This window comes from Cnephaeus nilssonii (assembly GCF_951640355.1).
Source record: "Cnephaeus nilssonii genome assembly, chromosome: 4".
In the NCBI taxonomy this organism is placed as follows: domain Eukaryota; kingdom Metazoa; phylum Chordata; class Mammalia; order Chiroptera; family Vespertilionidae; genus Cnephaeus; species Cnephaeus nilssonii.
This window is the reverse complement of record NC_137075.1, coordinates 79,469,114-79,493,851: the sequence shown is the minus strand read 5'-3', so window position 1 is coordinate 79,493,851 and position 24,738 is coordinate 79,469,114. Positions and strand designations below refer to the sequence as shown.

Sequence of the window (24,738 nt, the reverse complement as noted above, 5' to 3'; positions counted from 1 at the left end):
TTTTCAATGGAATCCCAGGTGATATGTGAAGGGATATAGTCCCTTTTGGGGAAATGATCAGGCTTATACGAGTTTGGCTAAAATTAACTGTTTCTAATATAACGAGGTTTAACATGCTGTTTTCAGCTTCATTCTCTTAGCTGTTCAGAAGGTACCTTTAGTATCTAACAAAGCATTCAAAGAGCGTTTCCTAACCCAGAGGACTGAGCCGGACCTTGGAGTCAGGCTCTATAAAATAAGACGGCAGAGAGGGTGGCTGCAGCTTCCTAGGTATCTAGACAACATGGCCACGGCGTTCCCACCTCTGGGAAACGTTGCCTATGGGAGCTTGAATGCCTCTGAGGAACGGCCGAGGACTCCAGGCTCTCATTCTGCATCCAGCCTATTCAGGCAACGAACCTGCTTTTGAAGTTTAAAAGTTGATAGGTGATAACTGCCTCTAGCTGCACACCTCGGATTCTCATCACTCATATTCTGAAGTTAAAACGTGAGAAGATTTTATCTTGTTGGCCATATTCTCAGTGCCACTTGAAAGTCACTCTAAGGCTTTATCTGTCCTGTGGCATCGAAATCCGAGACACACAGACTTGGATGATAGTACTAAAAGTTACACGAGAAAGTGTTTACAGCTTGAAGTCTTTTGATGAGGCTTGTGGCAGGTGGCAGGTTATTGTCTGGATCACAAGCTAGGTCCCCTCAGAGCTTCCCTGCAGTAATAAAACTGAATATATGTTTACAGGCTCCTGGTTTACCAAGTTCTTTCCATATGTCAGTTGCGTTCCCTAACCACCGACATCCACCTCTCTGGACCGGTGGAACCAGCATGACTGTCTGTGTTCTACAGATAAAGGAACTGAGGCTGGGACGGGGAAGTGACAGCAGGGAACGGGGGAGCCAGGACCCAGACCGAGGTCCTGGACCCCAAGCCGAACCCGTGGTGATGCTGAGGAGCTCTCGATCCAATCTACAGTTTCCCCGAATGTGTTTGACAGGGATTTGTGTGGTGAACAACTTTTCATTCCAATTCAACCCATTCACCTGCAAAAACCAAGCAATTTAGTAAAATAAAATTTAAAAAAAACCCCACTCTCCCACACATACAAAGTGCTACCGACCATGCCTTTGACAGCTTCAACGGCAGCAAAATACCTGGTAAAATGAGATCCTTTCCACTAACCGGTCCTCGGTCTCCTCCACCAAGCTCACGGAGGGCAACGTAGATGCCAGGATGTCCAGGTCCTTCTCAAGAGAGGCGTAGTTCTCATCAAATTCTTCCCACTTCTAGAGAATCAAGAACATCCAGCCAATAGGAGCACGTTTAATGAATCCCAGACGATGTAAAAATGGACTCTGAGACGCACACAAAGTGAAAGCACGGATTCTAGGGGTTTCTGAGCGAACCCCCTCCAGCGGAAGCTGGGTGTCCAATGGGAAGTAACGCCCTTGCCTGTGTGGGGAAGGCTTTTAAAATCCAGTTGGCATTACGTTTGTCTCATCAAATGGAGCAGGAACTGAGACGATTGCGTTCAAGCCGTCTCAGCATCCCCTCCGAGGAGGCTTTGTGAGAGCCCCTCTCTCTTGTGCAAAGGCAAAAGGGCTACCTTTCAAAGCTTCGGAGCAGAAGCTCCTGTTGGGCTGCTTCCTTCCTCCCGGCCCCAACCCCCTGGCCCCGGACAGTACCCTACCGGGGCCAAGGCATGATTTCACTGAGGTGTGGGCTTACCCTGCATCAGGGGAACAGTCTCACCTTCGCCTAAATCAGTGATGGCGAACCTATGACACGCGTGTCAGCACTGACATGCATAGCCATTTCTGATGACACGGGGCCGCTGAGGCGGCCGCAAGCCGAGGATGAAACATTTGCGAAATAATGTTTTTTCCTCAAAGTAACACACTACCCGAGTTATGCTCAGTTTTTTGGCGAAGTTTGACACACCAAGCTCAAAAGGTTGCCCATCACTGACCTAAATCTTGCCTCGTCCTGGCTCCGTTTCCACAGGATCCCACTTCTAGGGTCCCCACACACTACAGAGCCCACGTACGCACACTTAATAGTATCACTAAATACCATCTGTTGGAAAAAGAACCACCTTGCTCATTTTCATACCTATTGAGATAGGGGGTCACCTGGCTAGGAGGGGTACCCACATGAAGTCTTCTTTTTGATACGATGAAAGATTACTATAAATATCCATTGGACACACTCATTAGAAAATTTTACTTATCAATATCTAAAAGTAACACATATCCTACCACATGGATACAGTTGAATAGTTCCTTGCTTTTTGTTCATTTCCTTTAGGTGCTGACATCCACGGCATTTAAAAAGTTACAGGGCAAAAATCTTAAAACTGAGAGAACGCTTTATACAAGCTTATTTTTTTCTCTCGGAATTGGGACAAGATTGTCAGGAGTCCACTTCAGCGACAGAAGGAACATGTGGTTCAGGAAGTACAGTTCCTGAACCAGTGACTATTTCATCCAAATGATCTCCTTCAAGATCTCAATGTGCTTTCAGTTTTGTTTATTTCCCCTACACAGACCTAGACGGTCGAAAGATGCCAAGCTGTCCCTGATTTACACATAAGAAACTTCAGCTAATATTGCATTCCGGGAGTAGTAGCCAGAGCTAACTCCTCATTATTAATTCCCATTTAATTACTGCCTAATGACATTTGTTTTGGACACCTGGAGGCGGTGGCTGACAATCCGGAATTCCCAGCTTTTCAAGTACAAAATTTATGTAACCCAAATACCTGCAACAGACTCTGCTGCTTTATCCCACACTGGCGTGCCTTTTCTTCTAGTAATTTAACTTCTTTCACTTGTTCTGCCCAACATGTCTCTTTCTTTTGCAGTACAGAAGGAAGCATTTTGTTGGAGTATGTTTGGATTAACAGCATGTCAGCAACAAGCTTCTGGAAAAAAAGCTGTAAAATGGAGAAGGTTTTAATATTTATTTCTGCAATGTGAAATCTTACAAAGCAAGTTACTTTAACTTTTTTGTTGTTGTTGTTAATCCTCACCCAAAGATATTTTTTCCATTGATTTTTCTTTAGAGAGAGTGGAAGGGAGAGGGAGGGAGCGGGAGAGAGGAGAGAGAGAGAGAGACATCTATGTGAGAGAGACACATCAATTGTCACATGCATCCCGACCAGGGCCAGAGATTGAATCTGCAACCCAGGTACATGCCCTTGACCAGGAATTGAACCCTCAAACCCAAGGTTCGCAGGCTGATTCTCTAACCACTGACCCACATCGGCCAGGGCTACTTTAACTTCTTATACTGTTATATTTGCTTTTTTAACCCACAATCCCAGGTCAGCCATGTAGACTAAAACACACAAGAAAACAAAAAGAAAACTGACTATGTATCCCTTAGTTTTTAAACATTAATGATATTTTAACAAATCATAAGGAAAAAAATCACCCTAGTAATATTTTCCACAAAACAGTCCATGTTAACGGCCAAACATTATTAATTAGTTACTTTCAATTTCCAGGCAGATTTTCCTAAATCAGTTATTCTTAGGTTTAAGAAACTTTACAAGAAGGTAGGTGATAATGTGGCTGATTAATTTCAAAACAATAAGTTGTATGGATAGCTGTGTTAGCTCAGGGAGCCCACAGGGTCAACAGCTGGGGTTCCTAAACTTGACTCTTAACTTCTACTCAGTAAAATGGCAAGAAAAGGGAATTTGTTGACAGGATCTTTAAGGATCCTGGTACCTAACAGCTCCCAGGATGGCACTTTAAGAGCCTTTAAAGGGGGAACCTTCCCTTCACGTGGTTCCTCTCCAGCTGCATCAGCTGTCCTCTCTAATCGTCTGGAGGAACCTCTATGTGAATCCCTCCTCCCATTCCCTGTGAAGGATACATGGGGGGTTCATAAAGCAGCTAGCACAGGGCCCAGCAACTGATACTATTTTCTCCTTCCCTTCCGTCCTTTATACATCTTTACCTTTGACTTTCTTAGACTAAGGTCTACTTATCAAAGGCCGTGACTTAAGCTTGTTGAAGGTAGGAACTACGTCTTATAGTTTTTATTACCAACATTTAAGTCACTGCATGTTTTTGGTTGGTGAGGTTTTGTTTAACGAAACGAATGGAAAACAAATGCGTGTATTGCAGCGATTTTCAACTCACTGCACATATAAACTATTGATAAAATTCTGCAGCACACCAAAAAATGTTTTTTTGCCAGTCTGACCAAAAAATAAAAAGATATAATTTTGATTCATTCACACCAGACAGCTATTGTGTTGGCTGCTGTCATTTGCTATTTGACAATCACAATCCAAGGGAAAAGAGGTCAGTGCCCCTGACTAAACAGACACCTACTGCATGTTTCACCCCTGGTTGAAAATCACTGGTTTGCGGTAACATGGCACTAGATATACATTTACATATTTAAATAATGTTTATTTAGATTTCAGTTCCCAGGAAGCCTTGTCTAATCTCCTGAGTTAAATCTCCTCTATTAAATGCTCTCAAAGCGTGTATCCCAACTTTAATTTTAAATTTGTCTGAATGGCTCTTCAATCAGTATCTTCTCAGTCAATGGGAAGCTCCACCAATGCAAGGAGCTGCATCTGCTTCATTCCCATCATAGGCTTCGAGGTCAGCAGGGCCCCTGGCACACAATGAGCATTCCAAGGGATGCTCGTTAAAAGAACGAAGGAATGATACGTATTTCCCCAAGGAAGAAAATGGATGCTCTGGGTTCCCGCTCAGAAACACCGCGCCTATGAAACGGTGCTCCGACCCGTGTGCTTACCTTGTGACTCTGTATCTGAGCCTGCAAGGCGCCTTTACTTTTGGTTTGCTGTAAGTGGTCACGGGCAAGCTTTTCCTTCCCGATGGTCACCAGTTCCTCCAAGCCTTGCAACAAAGCGTCCTGCTGGCTCTCGGTGACGCAAGGGCTGCCGAGTTCCGAGTACCTGGCTCTCAGCATACCCCACATGCTGTCAAGAACGTCCTGAAAAGGAAGAGCAGGGGTGCCCAACATTTTCATCCAACCATGAAAATAACTAAAGGAAGGACAAATCTGAACTCCCTTGGTGGGAGGGGAAAAACCGTATAAATAATCCTTATAAATAATCCTAGTAATTCACTGCGTGGATGCTTTCTGCTCGGACACACCTCTAGTTTGTGAACCTCCTGGAGTAGAGCATAAGGCAGAGGAAGCCTCTCTCCCTCGGCCCTCAGTTTTGCTACTCGGCTCTCAGAGTTCCGCAGCTCCGCTGTGTAGACATCCGCTTTCTAAAGAGACAAGGCAAAAAAGAAAACATTTAAAATAAGTTAGAGAAGCGCACGCATTTATTTAAAACTTCAACCGTAAGGAGTTAAGGGAAAGGGGAAGTCCCACTTTCCCTCCCTCCCCTCCAGCTCTCCCCACAGACCCACAGTTCAGTTTGTTTCTAACGCACGTACCATAGGGGTACAAGTGCCCATCCTTAAACGCACCATCATCCCGTTCTGCCGTTTGCACAACTCCCTTATCAGATCCTCAGCTTGTCCTCAAACCAGTACCAACGTGTCTGGCTCCTTTCAAACAGGCACGTGGTTTGCCTTTGTAAGGCTGCACAGTCTGCTCTTAATGGACTCGCGGGCTATTTAGAGGTTTTGACTCAAGCAGTGCCGCTTGGTCCGTTCTTGAATACTTACATACACGTGGACCTTGACGCACTTATGTCCTTCAGCTAAACGCATCCCGGCACCTAGAGCGGTGCCTGAACACAGCAGGTCCTCGGTTAACACTTGCTGAATACGTGAGTGGAATGGAACTGCTTCTGGGTGGAAGGCATTTACACTGAAAACTCTAATGCAGTCCAGCCAACTGGTCCCCCGTCAGCACTCCTAACAGGGTGAGGGCGCATTTCCCAACACGCCACACACTTAACATTTTGCCCAGCTGACAGGTGACAGTGGCCTGCTGTTTTGATTTACGCTCCCTAAAGGACTATCACGAGATGCTTCCAAAGGTCCGCATGAGGATTTTCGTTTTTATTTACTTAATTAAGCCTGGCCACGGCTCACAGAGGGGAGTGGCTCAGAAGCACAGCTCAGACACAAGGCTCTGGCCTGAGGTGAGGTCCGGCGGAATGATTTTGCCTTGATTACCTGAAGCTGTTCATCAATACTCTGGCCACTACTTTCATTCAAAGACTGTTGTAATGATGTTTTATTCTTCATCAGTTGATCATATAATCGCTTTATTTCGTTCTGTACAAAAAGATAAACGCAAGAAACAGTGAGAATTTCACTCAGGCCTTTCAATACCTTCTAAAAAAAAAATTTAGTTGTCCTTTGAGTTTCGTGCCATCAGAAATTTCGAACATATACCAAAATAGAGAACTCCCTGCATCACCGCGATCCCACGTCAACAACGGCTGGCTTGTGGCTGGTCCTCTCTCCTCTGTATCTATCTCCCTGGCGCTCTCTTAACTCTACCTAACCCCTCCCCTCAGATTATTTTGAAGCAAATCCCAGCTATCATAGTATTTCACCAGTAGATGTGCCAGTATGTACCTCTAAAAGATAAAGGTTCCTCCCTTTAAAAGTCCCACAAATCAATAATAATAATAATTCCTTAGTGTTATTAACAGTCTAGACAGGGTTCACATTTCTCTAACTGCCTATCATTTTTGTTTCGTGTTTTTGAATTGGGATCTAAAGGAGGCCCAATAGATTGCAATGGATTACAGGTGTCTCAAGTGTGCTGTAATTGGCAGGCTCCCCACCCATCTCTCCCTCCTGTTTCTTGGGTTTTATTGATTCTGTGCAGCTTCCCAATGTCTGGACTTGGCTGACTGCACTCACGGGGACATCTAACATGTTCTTCTTCCCTTGAGTCTTTTACTTAAATTCTAGAGGCTTTATCAGATTCAGGGTTGATTTTATGGGTAAGACTCCTTCATAAGTGGTGTTGTCTTTCTTTCTTTCTTTCTTTCTTTCTTTCTTTCTTTCTTTCTTTCTTTCTTTCTTTCTTTCTTTCTTCTCTCTCTCTCTCTCTCTCTCTCTCTCTCTCTCTCTCTCTCTCTCTCTCTCTCTCTCTCTCTCTCTCTCTCTCTCTCTTTCTTTCTTTTTTTCATTAGACAAATTTAGTAACTTCCTAACCAGTTGACCTGCCTCAAATCTCTCCTCCAATCCACATTAGACACCTGCCAGGTGAGTCTACCTGAAACATACATGAACCATCATTTCTTTACTCAGAAACCTTCTTGGCTCCCTCTTACCGAGAAGTCCTCCCACACGACACTCATTGAGTGGCTGAGTGCAATACAGGAAAGAAACAGTACTTTAGCTCAACATAAAGTCATACCCAAGACTTTGGAAAGTCCTGGCTTTTGAATGGTCTCCAACCAGGAGCAGTAGAACTAAAAGACCTTCATAGAAAGACAGCCTTGCCGCTTTCCTTAGCAATTCCTATTCACGACGGCCACCAGGACTAGGAATTAATGGGAGTTAGGGGTCCGGCTGTAACCTAAAACAGTGCCGACGCGGGCTGAGCGCCGAGACCCGCACCTGGTAACTGCGATTATAGTCGAGGCCGGCTTTCAGGGACTTGCTCCTGGATGCAGCGGCAGCCTGTGTGTGCTCCAGGTAAACTTGCAGCTTTTCAAAACATTCAGGGAACAAGTTGGCGGTCCTGCCAGGCCAAGTCATAGCTTTCAAAAGATCCTTCTTCTTGTCACTCAGAGCTAAGTACAGTTTTTTCAGCTCGAGAGCCAGTGTCTGCAAAGTGGAGAGGCAGGAAGACACAGGGAGTGAGCCCCGAGTGGAAGGGGCTGCAGCTCCGGCTTACCTCTGGGCTGACTGTGGCAATGGCCAGCACACGGGCTTCTGGAAGTTCCCTACCTCGTAGAACACCTGCTGGGCACCAACGTCCTCTCTGCAGAGCCCAGGTGTCTGCAGCAGCTCCTCCACGCTGCCCAGGCACTGACTGAGGGTCAGAAAGAGTTCGAAGAGCTGCTTATCCAAATGTATGTAGGTTTCTTCTGTCACGTTTTCCTGAATCAAGAGGAGAAAAGAAAAAACTCAGGAGGATTCTTGCCTTCCTCTGCCGACATTTCCCCTGGTTCCTGTTATAGCTTACGGTTTATGTGAATGAGGTAACAGAATCTATATATATATATATATAAAAGCCTAAGTGGCCGTTACAACCGAACGACCGGTCAACCAGTCGCTAGGACTCACATTGACCACCAGGGGGAAGATGCTCATGCAGGAGTTGCCCCCTTATGGTCAGTGCACTCCTACAGCCAGCCTCCCGTGGCAGGCCAACCTTCCATGGTCCCTCCCCCGCCACCAGCCAACCTCCCATGGTCCCTTCTCCCCACCCAGCTGGCCAGCCCCGATCGGCCCCTCCCCAACTCCCCGGCTGGCCAACCTTCCACAGTCCCTCCTCCCCACCCAGCTGGCCGGCCCCAATCGGCCCCTCCCCCCCACTGGCCAACCTCCCATTGGTCCCTCCCCACGCAGCTGGCCAGCCCCGATCGGCCCGATAGAGACTGGGTGAGACGGCCCTGATTGCCCCGATCACCAGCCAGCCTGAGGGACCCCACCCATGCATGAATTTGTGCACCGGGCCTCTAGTAAATAAATAAAATTAAGATGTTAACTCTGAGAGAACCAAGGTTAAGAAATTAAACGTTAGGTAGGCAGTTGACTATTGAATGGAATTAAAAGGTCAATCACAAGATGAAGGACTTGGTTAGTGGGGCCATCCATGTGGAAGTGTGGTCCCAGAGAAATCACATCACCCCTTTCCCCCTGCTCCCACCCCCCACATTTTAATGTAGGAGAAAGCAGGTAAGAGAAATCAAGTATGGCCTGGGGAAGGGAAGAAGTCAGGAAGGTTGAAGGGGCTGATTAGAAAGAGGTATGATATCTTAAAGATAAGGATGGTACAGCGTGGTGACTGTAGTTAACAATGCTGTATTACATTATTTGAAAGTTACTAAGAAGAAGATCTTAAAAGTTCTCATCACAAGGAAAAAATGTGTAACTATGTGTGGTGGTGGATGCTAATTAGACTTATTGTGGTCAGCATTTTGAAATATATACAAATAGTGAATCATTATATTGTACACCTGAAACTAATGTCACGTTATATGTCAACTAGAGGCCCGGTGCATAAAAATTTGTGCACTTGGGGTTGGGGGACAGGGGTCCCTCTGCCCGGTCTGCACCCTCTCGCAGTCCGGAAGCCCTTGAGGGATGTCCGACTGACGGCTTAGGCCCACTCCCCGGGGGATTGGGCCTAAGCCGTCAGTCGGACATCCTTAGTGCTGCTGAGGAGAAGGGAGAGGCTCCTGCCACCGCCGCTGTGCTCACAGCTGTCAGCCAGGCTTGTGGCTGAGCGGAGCTCCCTCTGTGCGAGTGCACTGACCACCAGGGGGCAGCTCCTGCACTGAGCATCTGCCCCCTGGTGGTCAGTGCATGTCATAGCGACTGGTAGTTCCTGGTCGTTCTGCCATTAGGGTCAAATTGCATATTACCCTTTTATTATATAGGATCATATCTCAATTAAAAAAAGAGAGATGGCCCAGCTGGTGTGGCTCAGTGGTTGAGCATCAACTTATGAACCAGGAGGTCACGGTTCGATTCCCAGTCAGGGCCCAGGCCCAGGTTGTGGACTCAATCCCTAGTAGGGGGTGTACAGGAAGCAGCCGATTGATGATTCACTCTTCATTGATGTTTCTCTCTCTCTCTCTCTCTCTCTCCTCCCTTCCTCTCTGAAATCAATAAAAATGTATTTTAAAAAAAGAGAGACAGATGGACTGTGAAACAGGGGAGTTAGGAGTGTCACTTATGGGCTGATTATAAGAATTAAGGCCACCCTTAGATGTACAACTCCCGGGAGGGGGCCCTCTAACGTTGAGCAATCATGCCCTGGTGAGTTTAAGAGCCACAGATCTGTTTTAGCACAAGCTGCTGACACCACCTCTTTTTCTTTGCCGAAGATCACCTTGAATTTTTGACCATTACAAGTGATTTAGAAGCATGCTACAGCTAGTAGCCACCCCAATCTGGACTCTGTTTCCTACCATCCTCTCTGATGGATATCTACATTACCCAGCATTAAGCTTCCTCAAGGCTGGAAACCTTGCCGGTCCTCCCCCTCCCCCTCCTCACCCAGAGCGCCACACAGACAGTACTAATCAATCACGATCCCGGGTCCTGCTGATCCCCGGCTCAGGTTCAGAAGCCTCTGCACTTGGTGCTCTAGGCAGCCACCACTAAATTTATCAAAGTTGGCAGGAGAGACAAATTCTGTTTGCAATTCTAACACACCTTCCATTATGTGTCCCATTATTTGTTTACAAGGGAAATATGACCGGTTGACAATATCACATGTAACACGTAGCTGCTACCTGTGTCTGAAGATTGTTTGCTTCCTGACGTAGGTCTTCAAGTTGGGTGGTATAGGTCTTCAGTTCTTCAGCTGTCGGGTATCGAAAGTTGTACACACTCACACTGGGTAGAATACTCATATCTGTGGCAACCTATTTTTAAAAGGGGAAGTGCTATTAGAGACCATTTGAGATCTTGCTGATGTTAATGTGAAACAGCAAAAATGCCTTAGCATTAGCATGCTATCTTCCAAGTTACCTTCTTGGTTTGTAAGAAAAAATAATTAAATCTTAAATATTTTGGGTAGTTGGGAAAGTCACGACAGGCTTTACTTAGACACTTGAGAGTCCATTTAGACAAGAAAACAAACCACAATTTGAAAAATAGAGTAAAACCCCTAATCTTTCAATTTATTAGCAATGCTACCCATGTGACCAGGTTAGCTGCTTCTCTTCCCATTTATCAGTAAACTCCTGGAATATAGACAACTCTTAGAATAAAATAGTCACCTCAGGGGCAGATCCGCATCTTCTTGATTTTGTTATTGAAAAGCTAGATAAGTAATGAAAATGAGCTGTGACTTCGGAAGGGTGAGTGACTCAGAGTCAATGTCCTAAGAGGAAACAGGGTGGGTGACAGGGCTCCGTTTGGGGCAAGGCTACCGATGGAGTTTTGCTCTCGGGAAGAAAACGATATTCCTGTCCCCGTGTGCCTCACAGGAGAAACCACAACTAAAGCCCACCCATCAGTTGGCTTCAACTTTAGCTGGTCGAATGAGGTGCTCTGCAGAAGAGAACTGCCAGGTGCCCAGCAGGTGGGGAACTGGGAAATCGCTGGTAACCTTGGCCCAGGCAGTTTGAGTGCGATGCTGAAGGCAGAAGCTTGCCTCCTGGGAGCACCAGTTCCAATCCTGGTCGAGGGCTCCCCGTTGGAGAGAAACCCAGCAGTAGTTGGCACAGGATGAATAAAACCAGTAATGGCAACGTGAGGTGTGTTGGAGGCAATACCAACTGACAGGTATTGTTGGCACCGGCGCCAGCACACTGCAGAGTCCAGATAATCTTTTGATGAATGAATGATACTCATTCATTTTTTAAAAGAAATGAATGTATCTTCTTTTTTTAAAAAGTATTTCCTACATATATTATTCACTCCTTTTGTAGACATAAGAAACCCGTAGAAAAAATTTATGAGTTTATTTGAGCCAAACTGACAATTATCGGGAGGCCAAATCTCACTAGATTGAGAAAATGCTCCAGAGAATGGCAGGTTCACGGCTTATCTTTCACATGAGAATTACAGGAGGAGATGTAAGGGGTGGGTTATGTGAAATTCATTGGTGGTAGATTAAGGAAGCCAGAGAAAGCAAATGGGGACATCGCTGAGACTGGATGAAGAGTAGAACAGGGAGTCACACCTTTCTTTTGCTTTGCTGGGTATAGGATAGCTAACAATGAACATGTACAGCACGTGGAAATGGTATGGGGGGGACAAGACAACCGTGAGGGGCTCTGTGGTCCGGTGCTCTGGGGGAAGGCCGTGCTCTGAGGGGTCTGGCAAAGGAGACTGAGGTCCCAAAGGTATGTTATCTTAGACGCAAAAAGACATGAACAGCTCACTCAAGGTAAAGATGGACCTTTGTCAAGGAAGCTACAGGCCTAGGACACGACTGCCCGCCATGATCTGCTTTTAGTTAGGAATTTGTATGTTCATCTTAAATAGTTACTTTCGGTCTCTGAGTTTGTAGGGCCCTCGGTGCTGGCCTCCCCGGAGCTTGTCAGGGTTAGTATGTGGGCCCTTTTTGTCCACACTTTATCCATCCAATATACACTGAGTGGCCAGATGATGATGATCTCTGAACGCATAACAATCTGGCCACTCAGTGTACTTATGTATAAGGGAAAGCTTGCAAATCTTGATATGTCAAGGGACCAGGAGATAGTGGCCCCCAGCCTCTGGCTAGTAAGTCCTCTGCTTCTTTCTAACTACCCACAATGCAGTTCTTATACATGGAAAAACCTTATTTTAAAATCCCAACTCTGTGGTCAGTCTGCACTGAGTGGCCAGATTATTATGCGTTCAGAGATCATAATAATCTGGCCACTCAGTGTACAGACCGAGATTTTATGATGCTCCAGGTGCTGGCCAGGCATTCAGATGTGAGCCAGGCAGACGCGGACTTTCTTCTCCCACCATCTAATGGGGAATACCGACTATAAACAGGCCCCGTATGGTGAGAGCTGTTATCAGGGAAGCCCAGGGGCTACAGAAGCACCAAAGGCAGGAGGAGGTTAGGGGAAAAGGGGGGCACTTAAGTAAGGCTGATTTCCAGGAGGGTGGGAAGGGGTCAGCCAAGTGAAACACCCACTTGGCATCCTTGCTCTCTGAAAGTAACCTGCAACGCGACGCAGAGCATGCCTGTGCATCCACTGAGTGCTTGTTGGACGTTCTAAGACAGCACGCGTACTCACTGTGCGCAGAAACACACTGACCTGAGGCTCCACGAGCGGGGGCAGAGGCTGCCGTATTTTTGGTGAGAGCTCCTGATGCAAATATCGCCACTTAGCCCCATTTCGGTCCTGGTGTGACAAGTCCGAGTCGGGAGCATCCTTCTCAGGGCTAGATGCCTCACCGCTTTCAAGAAAAACAAAAGGTGCAAAGAACAGTCAACCTACAGACGTTTTATTACGTTCAAACAATGTTTTATAAGAAACACTCGTAATTCTCCCAACCACCAAACTACTGGATAGCCAACTCTTTAAAAACGTTTTACCTCACAGGTGATTTCTGAGTTGTATCTTTATCATGTTGGCAATCCTCGGGCCACTTTTTCTTAGCATTCAATTCTATGAATTTGACTAAATCTTTCTGTTCCATTGGTTTCAACTCCAGGACCTATAATTGAAACAAGATTCAAATGGTCCAATCAATCAGGGTTTTCAATGACTATCCACGGGTTTCTTCTGCTCAGCTCGTCTGATTTTGTGCCACTTCCTAAATCATTATTTACTATTTCTCTCTTTTGCTTGCTTATGCTCATCAACGTTCACGTTTCAAAAAGCCTACTTAAAAACATTTTGCACAACAACCAAGTGTTGTTTACATATGTAGCACATACGGAAAATCACCAAAAACACCCTGACACATTTTAAAACAGGGGAAGCGGTGTTGCAGGGACAGGTAAGATCATCCTGAAGATACACACTTACTTTGATATAAGATACAAGTTAGTCAAGTATCAACGTTAGAGTGTCCCCGGCTGCGGAAGATGAAAGCACAGCTGATGCCACAGTACACGCTCAAAACCCACGAGTTGCTGCCCTGGCCGGATAGCTCAGCTGCTTATAGCATCATCCTGATGCGCCAGGGTTGCAGGTTGGATCCCGGGTCAGGGCACATACAAGAAGCAACCCATGAATGCATAAGTAAGTGTGCTGGAAGCTAATTCCAGCATGTCATAATAAATGCAAGAAGTCCTCAAAAGGTTGATGGGCTTCTATATTCAGCAGGGCTGAATCATATTATTGCCTGCTGGAATGGCTGAAAGCATTTCCCCAAACCTAAAGATTTGCATATATTATTGCCTGCTACTAGAACAGCCCAGTTCCTCCAACCTGACAATGCCTACTGTATACCAGACCTTGCCTTTGATATGTTTTATCTGCTTTGCCTTAGGGCAATTTGTGTTAATAAAAAGCTAGGGGTCCAAAGACTCGGGGAAACTTGGTGACTATAGCTAAGTCTCCTCTGGCTCCCCCATGTATTCCAAATTTATATTTCTAGTCTCTTTATTAATTTACATGCAATCCCTTCTCCAGATTCCTGAACCCTTCTAGATGCTGAGAAACACCCCAGCATAAGTGGAACAAATCGATGTTTCTCTCTCAGTCTCTCTCCCTTCCTCTCTCTCAATAAATAAAACATGTTAAAAAGAACAACTCCGAGTTGCTGCATACACAGGAACACTGCACATCACACTTTCCACTCAGTCACCCAGGAAAACGCTCCACAGGCAGTTAGTTCAGTATTTAGTTCAAGGGGAAATTCCGTATAGTATTCTTATCCTTACAACCGTTAGGGGCTCACATTACCTCCTGCTGCTGGAAATCTTTTTGTCTGGCGAATTGCGGCCTTTCCATGACAACAGATTCAAATTCAGAAAGGTTATCTGGTTGGAGAACTTTTTGATGCTCCGAAGGTTTCTTTAGAATGGTGGAATGCTGCAAAAGATTTTATAATGGCAGGCTACTTAAAAAGAGGACCCACTTAATTTCAATTCAGATAATGAGACTACATAATGGAAACATTTTATATGAAGTCAATGTCTGCATTCTGTTATCCTCTCTAATAAAATGGTAATATGCAAATTAACCATCACTCCGCTACATAAGCCACACCCACAAGTCAAGCCACGCCCACTGACCAATCAGGGCAAGTATGCAAATTAACCCCAATCCAAGATGGCTACAGCCACAGAGAGCAAGGTTTCCCAGGTAACAGAGGAAGCCAAGCTTTCCATAGCCGTTGCAGGCCTAAGCCTCCACTCAAGCTACAAAGTTTCAATTATAGAAGGTAAACAAATTCAAACAAATGGCGGCAGAATGGAGCTTGAGAGAGCAGGCCAGGGTTGCCGGCGGCAACAGGGGAAGCAAAGCTTTCCGCACACCCTGGCCGGGCTCACCCGCTTAAGGCTACAAAGTTTCAATTGTAGAAGGAAAATAAATTCCAGATACCAGGGGCTCCCTTTGGGTTGCCAGGGGGCGTGGCTGGCCTGCAAACCACCACAGGCCCCTCGCTCAGGCCGCCCCACACCCCAAGGGAACCCCCACCCTTATCTGTGACACCCTTCAGGGCAAACCAGCTGGCCCCCACCCCTGTACCAGGCCTCTATCCTATCTAATAAAAGAGTAATATACAGATTGATCATCACTGCAACACACAATATAGCTGCCCCCATGTGGTCAAAGATCCTGCCCCCATGTGGACACAAGATGGCCACTACAAGATGGCCAGCAGGAGAGGGCAGTTGGGAGGCACCCGGCCTGCAAGGGAGGGCAGTTGTGAGGGACCAGGCCTGCAAGGGAGAGCAGTTGAGAGGGAACAGGCTTGCTAGGGAGGGCAGTTGGAGGTGATCAACCCTGCAGGAGAGGGCAGTTAGGGGTGACCAGGCTGGCAGAGGAGGGAAGTTGGGGGCAAACAGGCTGGCAGGGGAACAGTTAGGCATCAACCAGGCTGGCAGCAGAGTGGTTAGGGGGTGATCAGGCTGGCAGGCAGAAGCGGTTAGGGGCAATCAGGAAGGCAGGCAGGCAAGCAGTTGGGAGCCAGCAGTCCTGGATTGTGAGAGGGCAGTCGGACATCCCTCCAGGAGTCCCAGATTGGAGAGGGTACAGGCTGGGCTGAGGGACAACCCCCCGCCGTGCACGAATTTCGTGCACCGGGCTTCTAGTTTACTATAATTACATTCTAGGACTTAATGTACATTATTTCCTAACAACTTCAAAAACCACTACACTGGATGGAGGGGCCACCTTATCATTTCTTCAACTTCCTTCATCCAATCAATTACTAATAGCCAGGACACAAATAGATCCAGAGACATAGACACATTGAACAGAGAGTCAAACCTCTGAGGGAAGGCAGGGGAGGATGGGGGGATGGGAGTGGAGGTAAGCGATCAACCAAAGAACTTGTATGCATATAAGCATAACCAATGGACACAGACAACAGGGGGGTGAAGGCCTGGGCTGGGGGGCGGGGGTGGGCTGAGAGAGGACAATGAGGGGGAAAGGGGGACATATGTAATACTTTCAACAATGAAGAATTAAATAAATAAATAAATAAATAAATAAATAAAATAAAAGTCAGGACATCTATTTTTTTTTCCTTAAGAAGAAAGTAAAATAAAGAAATCAAAAAGAGAAATAGTATTATGCTTATAAATTAAAATGTCCCTAAGTCTAACACAAAAGTAGATTATTTATTTATTTATTTATTTATTTTTAAAATATATTTTATTGATTTCAGAGAGGAAGGAAGAGGGAGAGAGAAATAGAAACATCAATGATGAGAGAGAATCACTGATCGGCTGCCTCTTGCACGCCCCCAACTGGGGACTGAGCCCACAACCCAGGCATGTGCCCTTGACTGGAACTGAACCTGGGACCCTTCAGTCCACAGTCTGATGCTCTAACCACTGAGCCAAACCAGCTAGGGCAAAACATTTTTTAAAGGAATATATTAGGATGAAAGGGGAACCATGTGGCTTGTCTACCTGCAGCTCATCTTATTTCTGTGAATAAAAGTCCTCCAAGTAAGAACAACCGTCTCATAAGTACAGATGAAAATCTTAGGTAATAAGATCCTATCCTATGTTGTACATTTGCATTTATAAACACAGAACACTTTTAAGTCACAAGAACACTTTAAATATTATGATACTATGATCAGTACATCTGAATATTTGTAAACGAATAACAAAAGTACCCTAGAAATGGGTTAATGTTTCCGATGTCAAATTTTAATCTTATCTATAAAAATGTTGTTTTCCAGTCCATTGGAGTCACAAAATTTCTTTGAAATGCGTCCTTCTTTTATGAAGAAGGCTTACGCCAGACCTCACTGCCAGCAAGATCAACCCAACCAAACCGACCCAAACCAAACCAATGCCATCACTAACCACCTAGATAGGAAAACTGCACAGCAAAATGAAACCAATAACAACAGGCAGTGCACCTGTCCTTTACAGTGTGAAGAGGCGCAATCCTCCCTCCCTAAGGGTGATGTCTCTGGTTGCTTCAGCATCTCCACCCAGAGTTCCTTCCTGATGGGTCTACCGTAACCACACATCCGCACACCTGTCTATGCACAGCCACATCTTACCTGGTCCTCGCTGTACTTCTCCTGAAGCATCAGCTGGACTTTTTCCAAATTGCACTTCACAGTTTTTAGTTTCAAGGCCAGTGCTTCGGCCTCCTGTTGAGTGGCTCCGCTGTCCGCCAAGCCCTGGTCTCTGCAGTGCTCCAACAGAGAGGCCACCTTGTGCTCAATCTCTGTGAGCATCGTCTAGGAAATAAAAGCATCGAATGAGTCATAGTTTTGGTCTTGAATCAGTGTTATATCCCAATGTAAGTTTGATTCACGCCCTCTCCCTAAGTGTTTATAAGAAGTGCCAGAAACACAGGTTGGAAGGGACCTTGGGTGTGTGTGGCGGGGAGGGGACAGACTTGCACATAATGCCTGTTTTTCAACAGGGTTGCAACCAAACCAACCCAAATTGCAGCTGTCATTCTCTAAAGCAAGTGACTCTATAATCACTTTAGAAAACACAGCTGAATGTACGCAGCATAGCACAGTGGTTAAGAACACAGACACTGGAACTAGACTACCTGGGTTCATATCCCAGCCCTGCCACTTGGTAGCCGGGTAAACTCAGGCGCCTTACTTTGCATGCGTGTGCCTCTACTCATCTGTAAAATGGGATTATTAACAGAACTTACCTCCTGGGGTCACTTTGATGAATTGGAGTTAAATCCATGCACTTTGGCCAGTGCTTGATACATAGTCTGTGACGACTATTATTTTTTTCCACCTTTCTAAGCTTTTTCTGTTGCAATGCAAGTGTTGAGTAGTAATTTAAAAAAAAAGAATTCCACGAAACTCTTTGAAAATTCTTTCCCTTGCTCTTTTTCCTTTTCTTTCTCAAGCCAAATAAGTTTCCAAAATACCAGAAGAAGGCCACAGAGGAAACCTAAAACACTAAGTCATTGATAGAACTGGCCAACTTACACATGGGTCTAAAAATAACTCAGGTGGATGAAGCAAGTTTCCCAGTAAGTCACCGTCACTGTATTCCTCTTCGACGGATCAAGTCTGCCCTGTTCTGGGGCTCGGGAGCCCAAACAGTCACGCCAACTGGCTGGGCACACAGTGCGGCAGGCGCATTCGGACCCACCGTCCCGCACTGTGGTCACCTGTGCTGAAAACTCAGTGCGTGGCTAAGAACGGGGTCAGTTCTTTGAGAGAAATATAAGGAAAAACCAGCCAAAAAAATTTTCCCCCAAATAGTATGCCTTATAACTACTCTATGCAAGTAAACTCCTTGTAGCCTGCGTAGACTCTTCTAAGCTGAAATAATAGGAACTCACAGATGTTTGAGAGGCTGTAAACAAAGTGTACTAGAATTTTGTGCTTGGTTTTCCCACTTAGCTGCTTGATATATACTTAATATGTTCATAACCCATGATTCACTTAACAGGAATACTGTTAAGCTTTTAAGCTATATCCAGTTCTTCACTTTCATAATTAATATTGTCATAAACATTTTTAGGGGGGTTGTTTTCAGAGGGTAAACAAAGTAATGGTCAAAAAATATTAGGTCAAAGAGGATGAACATTATTTATGCTGACAGCTGACCCTCCCTGAACATTGAACCAACAGACAAAATTATCAGACGTGAGTGGAGCCATTTCTCCAGGGTTTCCTGGGATGATATCATTTTTGCCAATGTAATGTAGGAACAAGACAATAGCTGTTTTGATTCACATGTTTTAAATAATCAAGGCTGAACATTTCTTCTCAAATCACCGAATATAATTTTCCCCGACTAATCGGTTTGCACCTGTCTTTTGGACATTTTCCCACTGAGAACTTAGCGTTTTCACAGACCACTGAGAGGCTTTTTATGTTGCAAGATTAAACCATATGGGCCATGGTGTTATGTAAATAAGCCAAAGACGGCCCCTAGGTTTCATTATTCACAGCAGGCCAGGACCCTTCGCTCAAATCCCGCTGGCCCCAAACTCAAAACTGGACCCCACACCGGCTAGCCATGGTTAAGACAAACTCGGGAGCCCCTACTGCCCTTCAGGGTTCGCAGCCATTACCTAGACACACAAGACTCCTCTGGGTTCCCCATCCACCGGGAGCTTCCTGGTCCTCTTCCCCTTCCGGGTGGTGGCCCCACCCCATCCCATGCCTCTAGGTCTCCTCCTGTGGGGGACTTCCCAGTCCACCGAGATCCTGCCCAAATAAAGCTCCTTGTGTACTATCGCCACCTTGTGGTGGAGTCTTTTCCTTGAGCAGCCCCCAAATCCTTGAACCCACCCGTGGTCCAAGCAGGGAATTGGGTGATGATCAAGGAATCGGGATGGGGTCCACCCAGGCAGCAGGACAATCGATTGGCAAATTGACCCTGGATGGCCTCAAGGGGCTGGTACTCTGCATTTGAAAGGCCATAGTTCAGTTCAGCACAGCACTGTTCTGTGCTTCAGCACCATCTTTTCCAGACTCCGGGGCCTCATGGCTTCTGGACTTTAGGCTGAGATCAAGTCAGACTTCCCTGCCTCGTCAGCCAGGCCAGGCGGCTGGGACAGTATTTGAGTGAACCCACCCCTCAGAGCTGACTTTTAGGGTCAGAGGTGCTTAGCTGTCCAGGGAAGGAGGTCAGTCTGCCTGCCGGGGGGTGGGGAGCCCGCTAGGCAGGCACTGGATGTTGTACGACTGAGGGCCTGAATGAAAGGAGAGGCGTGTCCGACTTGGACCTGGGTGGGCTACCCCTAACAGGCTGAGTTGGACAAGCTCGCTGGGATCGGGCAGGTGATACGGGGGTCCCCTGAGAGGATGTCCTGATCCTTGGGGACCACCGCGGCAGACAAATGAGCCAATCAGGCAGAGACGCTGGTCCAAGGCTGGTCTCGGCACCACTGGGGGAGGCGTACTCAGTTATGCTGCTGTGAAATCATCATTGTAGTCCCTCCCGGGAGGGATGCAGACAGGGATTCCCCACCTGTAGGCTGAGCCTGTAAAGGTTACTCAAGTGGCTACAGGCAAGCAGGTGTATACCCCGGCCCCGCCCAGGGAGCAGCAGGAGTGGTCATAGTGAAGGACAGCAAAGCCTTGGATGCTGGGTCTGCAACCTTGTGAATCTGGATTTTCAGTTTCGTTTCTGATGAATGAAATTTCAAAGAACTTACTAATCCGAATAAAAATGACAGCATTTATTAAACACTCTTTATATCCTTCATACCTCAGACACTGCATTTTATACCTGATCTCATTTAATCCTGGCAAAGTCCTAAGAGATAACCTGCTTATGAAGGAAATGAGGTGACAAGTTCACTTCCTCAAATATGTGGACTCCAGATTCTGCGCTCTCATCCACTACCACTGTCTCCCCAAATACGCTGTTTACGTGAATCGTTTCAAATAGTTACACCGAGAACAGAAAGTTGAGGCCAAGATAAATGTAGTGGTCGGAGTAACAGAAAGAAACACACTGTCGCTTTAAGAGAAACTGGCAAAGACACTAGGTGACTGGTGAGGAGGCAAGCCCTGAACTCCAACCCAGCAGCCTTACCTGGCACCCTACCAGCTGCTGTTCCACCACCTGCTGCATGTCTGCGTTTAATGTTTCCGGCTCGAATGCCACGCTGGCTTGGTGCAGCCACAGCTCCAGCTCGGCCACCTGGGTCTTGCAGGCATGGAGGACTTCAGCAGGCTCGGGTCTAGGGTTCTCCGCCGGGGAATGAAAAGCTCCTTGCTCGATGGAAAAGCCCAGGGCTGCAGCCTTGATAGGAGGTGTGGCACCCTAAGATAAATCCACAGATAATCCAGCAGTGAAAAGTCAGGAGTCCAAAGTTTTCAGACCTGGGCTTGCAAAGACCTGTGGACTCGCGGCATTTCCCCAGTTAAGAGAAAAACACACACACACACACACACACACACACACACACACACACACACGCACACGCACAAGAGCAGAAGAAAGAAAAGAAAACTGCACCTCCACACTCATAGCAACTATCACGTGACCCGGCGCCCAGGTCTCCAAGCAGCCGATCGGCAGGTACACAGGTACAGTGTTCCCGGACACAGAGGATGCAAACAGGCTCCCAGGGCATGCGACGCGGGCCCCGGGAGACAGGTGAGTGTCGTGAGAGGGTGTGCGTGTGGGTGTGTGTCTGAAACACTCCGGCGAACTGGCCGGTGTTTATAGTTGCGTGGCACACGATTGAGCAATGCTTACATTGCTGTGCGCTCTGTTCAAACAACAAGGAGATCTGTACACACCGGCGGGGAACAAGGAAATATACACACACTTAACATCTTCTCAGGTGGTTCACTAGATTATACAGTATTTTAGCTTTCCCTTTCCCCCAGCATACATGCCCTTACTCATCTGTACTTGTAGCTGAAGTCTAGTCATGAGCTCCAGTGAGGTAATCTGGAAACTTTTCTCCTACTCTTCAGAGGGAATTCCTAACACTAACTTTCACCTTCTGGATACTCAAATATTATTGAGTTAAGGACCAGATGCTGATAGTAGGGCATAAAAAAAAGTGTGATGTGTTCTTTTCATACTGAAACAACAAGGTTGTTTATTGATCCAGTAGAAACATTTCTTCTAGATAACAGACGAAAATATTCTAATAATTCTATAACAGATATTTTCAATTTGGAGGTAAGAGATGATCTGATACAGAAAGATATTTGCTTCCCACATCCTTTTCCAGAATAGTCAAAAGAGTATATTAACCCTTCTAGAAAAATTTCTGTAGGACTAAGGATTTGTGTTTTGTTCCACAAAATTATTGATCAATACATATGTTATTATGTTTAGGATGAAATACAAAGTTTTGGTTTTTTTAAATCCTCACCCAAAGATATTTTTTCCCATTGATTTTTAGAGAGAGTTGAAGGGAGGGGTGTGGGGTAGAGAGAGGAAGAGAGAGAGAAGAGAGAAACATTGATGTGAGAGAGACACATCAATTTGTTGTCTCTCACATAGCCCTAACAGGGGCCAGGGAGCAAATCTACAACCCAAGTATATGCCCTTGACCGGGGATTGAACCTGCGACCCTTCGGTGTGCGGGCTGATGCTCTAACCACTTAGCACAACACTGGCCAGAGCAAGAATCACCTTCTTAATTTAGAAGTGCTCCCTTGTTTTCTCTGCAGTTCATACACAGTCAGTTCCATTCATGGCTTGGCCTGTTTTAAATTTCTTTTTTAATTCTCATTTTTTTAAAGAAAAGCAACAGTAGTGTGATTTTACTGCCAGACATCAATTTCTAGTCCTCTGATTGTTTTCTAGCATTTAGATATTGCTTTTGTCTTATTGGCAAAGATTTTGGGATCCTTTTTTTTTTGTTGTTACCTGAGATAACAATCTGCTAATATTAACATTTTATTAATATTGTGTAACAAATGGACCTTCCTTATTTATTTAAAAATATTATTTGAGCACCCATCATATGCCACACACATTTTTAAAAAGACAAGATTTAGTTTCTTTGCTTTCTCACTAATTCACTGAATTCATGAGGAAACAGGAAGCTCGGTAACTAATCTGGGCTTTATTTGCTAGTTATGTGAACCTGAAAAAAGAAATACAGAGGTAAATGGAAGAGAAAAGGAACATTTGCGACCACAGAACGTCAGTAGCTGAAGGTGCCCTGGGGAACCTGCCGGCAATCAGTTCACCCACCTCTTTTTAAAGTCAAAGAAGCTCAAGTGCACTTAACGCTCAGTCAGTTCACACACCTTCTACCTCAGCACGTTGCTTCTGAGGAGCTCAGGCCCAGACGTAGGTGCTTGCCCAAGGTCACACAGCTCTGTGACCTTTTAAGTCTGATCCCACAGTTATTTCCCCACAATAGCACTCCTGCTCAACATCAGTAGCACCCCTGCTAAATGATAGCCCCAAACTCTGAACGCAGAGATTTAAATGAATGCTTTATGATTATACATCTTGGGAGGACTAAAAAGTATTGTCACAAGTATTTCATGTGATAGAGCCACATCATCTCTGTAGCACAGCTGTACATTAATTAATATCGAATCCTTCATTGGGTTATTATGAGCCAGGCGGCTGGGCTCCGTGTGAGGCACAGACCACCTCAGCATGGCACACCACAAGCCCGATATTACTCCCAATGTACAGAGGAGGAAACTGAGGCTCAGAGGGGTTACAGAAATTGCCGACAGTCACCCAACTAGTAAGTGGAACCAGGATTCAATCCCTGCTTTCATTATGCCTTAGAGGCTACACATCCACATTCTTGACATAATTTAGCCCACTCTCTGGTATCCAAGTTAGCCTCTCAGTGAAGGTCATACCGCTTGATTTCTGCATCAACACATCACTAATCTAAGTAACAGGAGCCGGTTAAAATATAAGCTCATTTTTTTTTTTTTGCTGCAGCTATGCATATTTCATGCCCAAGTGCCCACCCTTTAAATTTACTACATACTACTTTACAGTCAATTCTAAAAAAACATATGCATGTCTCCTCGTTTCACACACACACACTCTCTTTATAAAATGCAAAATTGCCTGGCTAAAGCGCATAACCTAACTGCGCTTGCACAGATACTGGACACGCTGCTGGGGCAGGGAGGTGGCGTTTTATTTAGTGAGGCCAACCCTACCTTGGTTTCACGTCTGTCAGTCCTAATATTCAAATTAGGAAAGCCGATTGGAATATTCCGGGTTTGATTCCTTATTCCTCACCTCACAGACGTACTTTTAATCCCTGAATTTTGATTTCCTCATTTGTAAACTTATGATAGGTATTAATCTACCTTTTAATCTGAGGATTAATCAGCAAACATAGATGCCTCTGATGTAATGGGCCGTTGTTAATCAATAATGGCTCTCGTCCACTTTCACGGCCCCCATAAGGAATGACTACGGCAGAAAGACGTGGTTGTTAGTGGAGAGGCGAGTTCACCCTGACAAAGGGTGAGCGAGGGTCATGCTCTCCTCCCATGTGAACATCTGATGGCAAACCTTCCAGTTCTCCAGCTTGACCACACACACGGAGAGTATCGCCAAACACGGAAAGCTTGTCACCTCTAGGTGCGCGGCTGCCTGAGCAGTTGGCTTGTGACCAACAGGGACTTACCCCTTCCGTTTGGTCGGGGCTCGGGGAAAATGCTGGGCCTCGCTCAGGGTTTAGTGAGCCTGCTGCAAGAACTTGTGCCGCGGAACTATCACACGTGCTGATTTTCCCAGCTGCCTCCTGTGAAGAAAAGCATCAGAGGTCCGGAAAAGGTCCTAGAGTTCCGGAAAAGGTCCTGTTCTGTGGCCACGCAGGCCACTCTTCCCGCACCTGCTCATTTGACAAATCGCCCGCTTGCAGAAATGTCCAGAGAAGTCAGGTGCATTCAGGAGAAAAGTCTGTTCTTTAGGAAAACATCACCTTCCTCAGGTTTGTCTTTATTGGAAAGACCTCAGTTCTCCAAAGCTCTCTGGTTTATGAGGAGCACATATGGAATCCAGAGAATCATGCACTTCAGTGGATTATTGTGAGAATTGAAATTAAAGGAGATTGTATGATAAAGGCCACATTTCAACTAGTGGGAGAAAAGATGTATTTC

The 24,738-nt window shown here is 45.8% G+C and overlaps 1 protein-coding gene across 4 annotated transcripts in view; it reads right to left on the bottom strand.

Moving 5' to 3' along the window:
* SYNE2 (spectrin repeat containing nuclear envelope protein 2) overlaps nucleotides 1-24,738 on the bottom strand; it is a 306,555-nt gene that overhangs the window by 75,721 nt on the left and 206,096 nt on the right. For 3 of the 4 annotated variants that reach the window (XM_079769558.1, XM_079769560.1, XM_079769559.1), the window contains 14 exons: nucleotides 24,264-24,380; nucleotides 20,714-20,944; nucleotides 17,239-17,421; nucleotides 14,451-14,579; nucleotides 13,133-13,254; nucleotides 12,852-12,993; nucleotides 10,380-10,511; nucleotides 7,861-8,013; nucleotides 7,528-7,737; nucleotides 6,124-6,225; nucleotides 5,143-5,262; nucleotides 4,778-4,978; nucleotides 2,757-2,930; nucleotides 1,150-1,281 (listed from right to left, as the gene is read on the bottom strand). In XM_079769558.1, the coding sequence (XP_079625684.1) occupies nucleotides 1,150-1,281; nucleotides 2,757-2,930; nucleotides 4,778-4,978; nucleotides 5,143-5,262; nucleotides 6,124-6,225; nucleotides 7,528-7,737; nucleotides 7,861-8,013; nucleotides 10,380-10,511; nucleotides 12,852-12,993; nucleotides 13,133-13,254; nucleotides 14,451-14,579; nucleotides 17,239-17,421; nucleotides 20,714-20,944; nucleotides 24,264-24,380 (2,148 nt within the window). The remainder of the gene's footprint in view (nucleotides 1-1,149; nucleotides 1,282-2,756; nucleotides 2,931-4,777; nucleotides 4,979-5,142; nucleotides 5,263-6,123; nucleotides 6,226-7,527; nucleotides 7,738-7,860; nucleotides 8,014-10,379; nucleotides 10,512-12,851; nucleotides 12,994-13,132; nucleotides 13,255-14,450; nucleotides 14,580-17,238; nucleotides 17,422-20,713; nucleotides 20,945-24,263; nucleotides 24,381-24,738) is intronic. The other variant, XM_079769561.1, reaches the window with a different exon arrangement.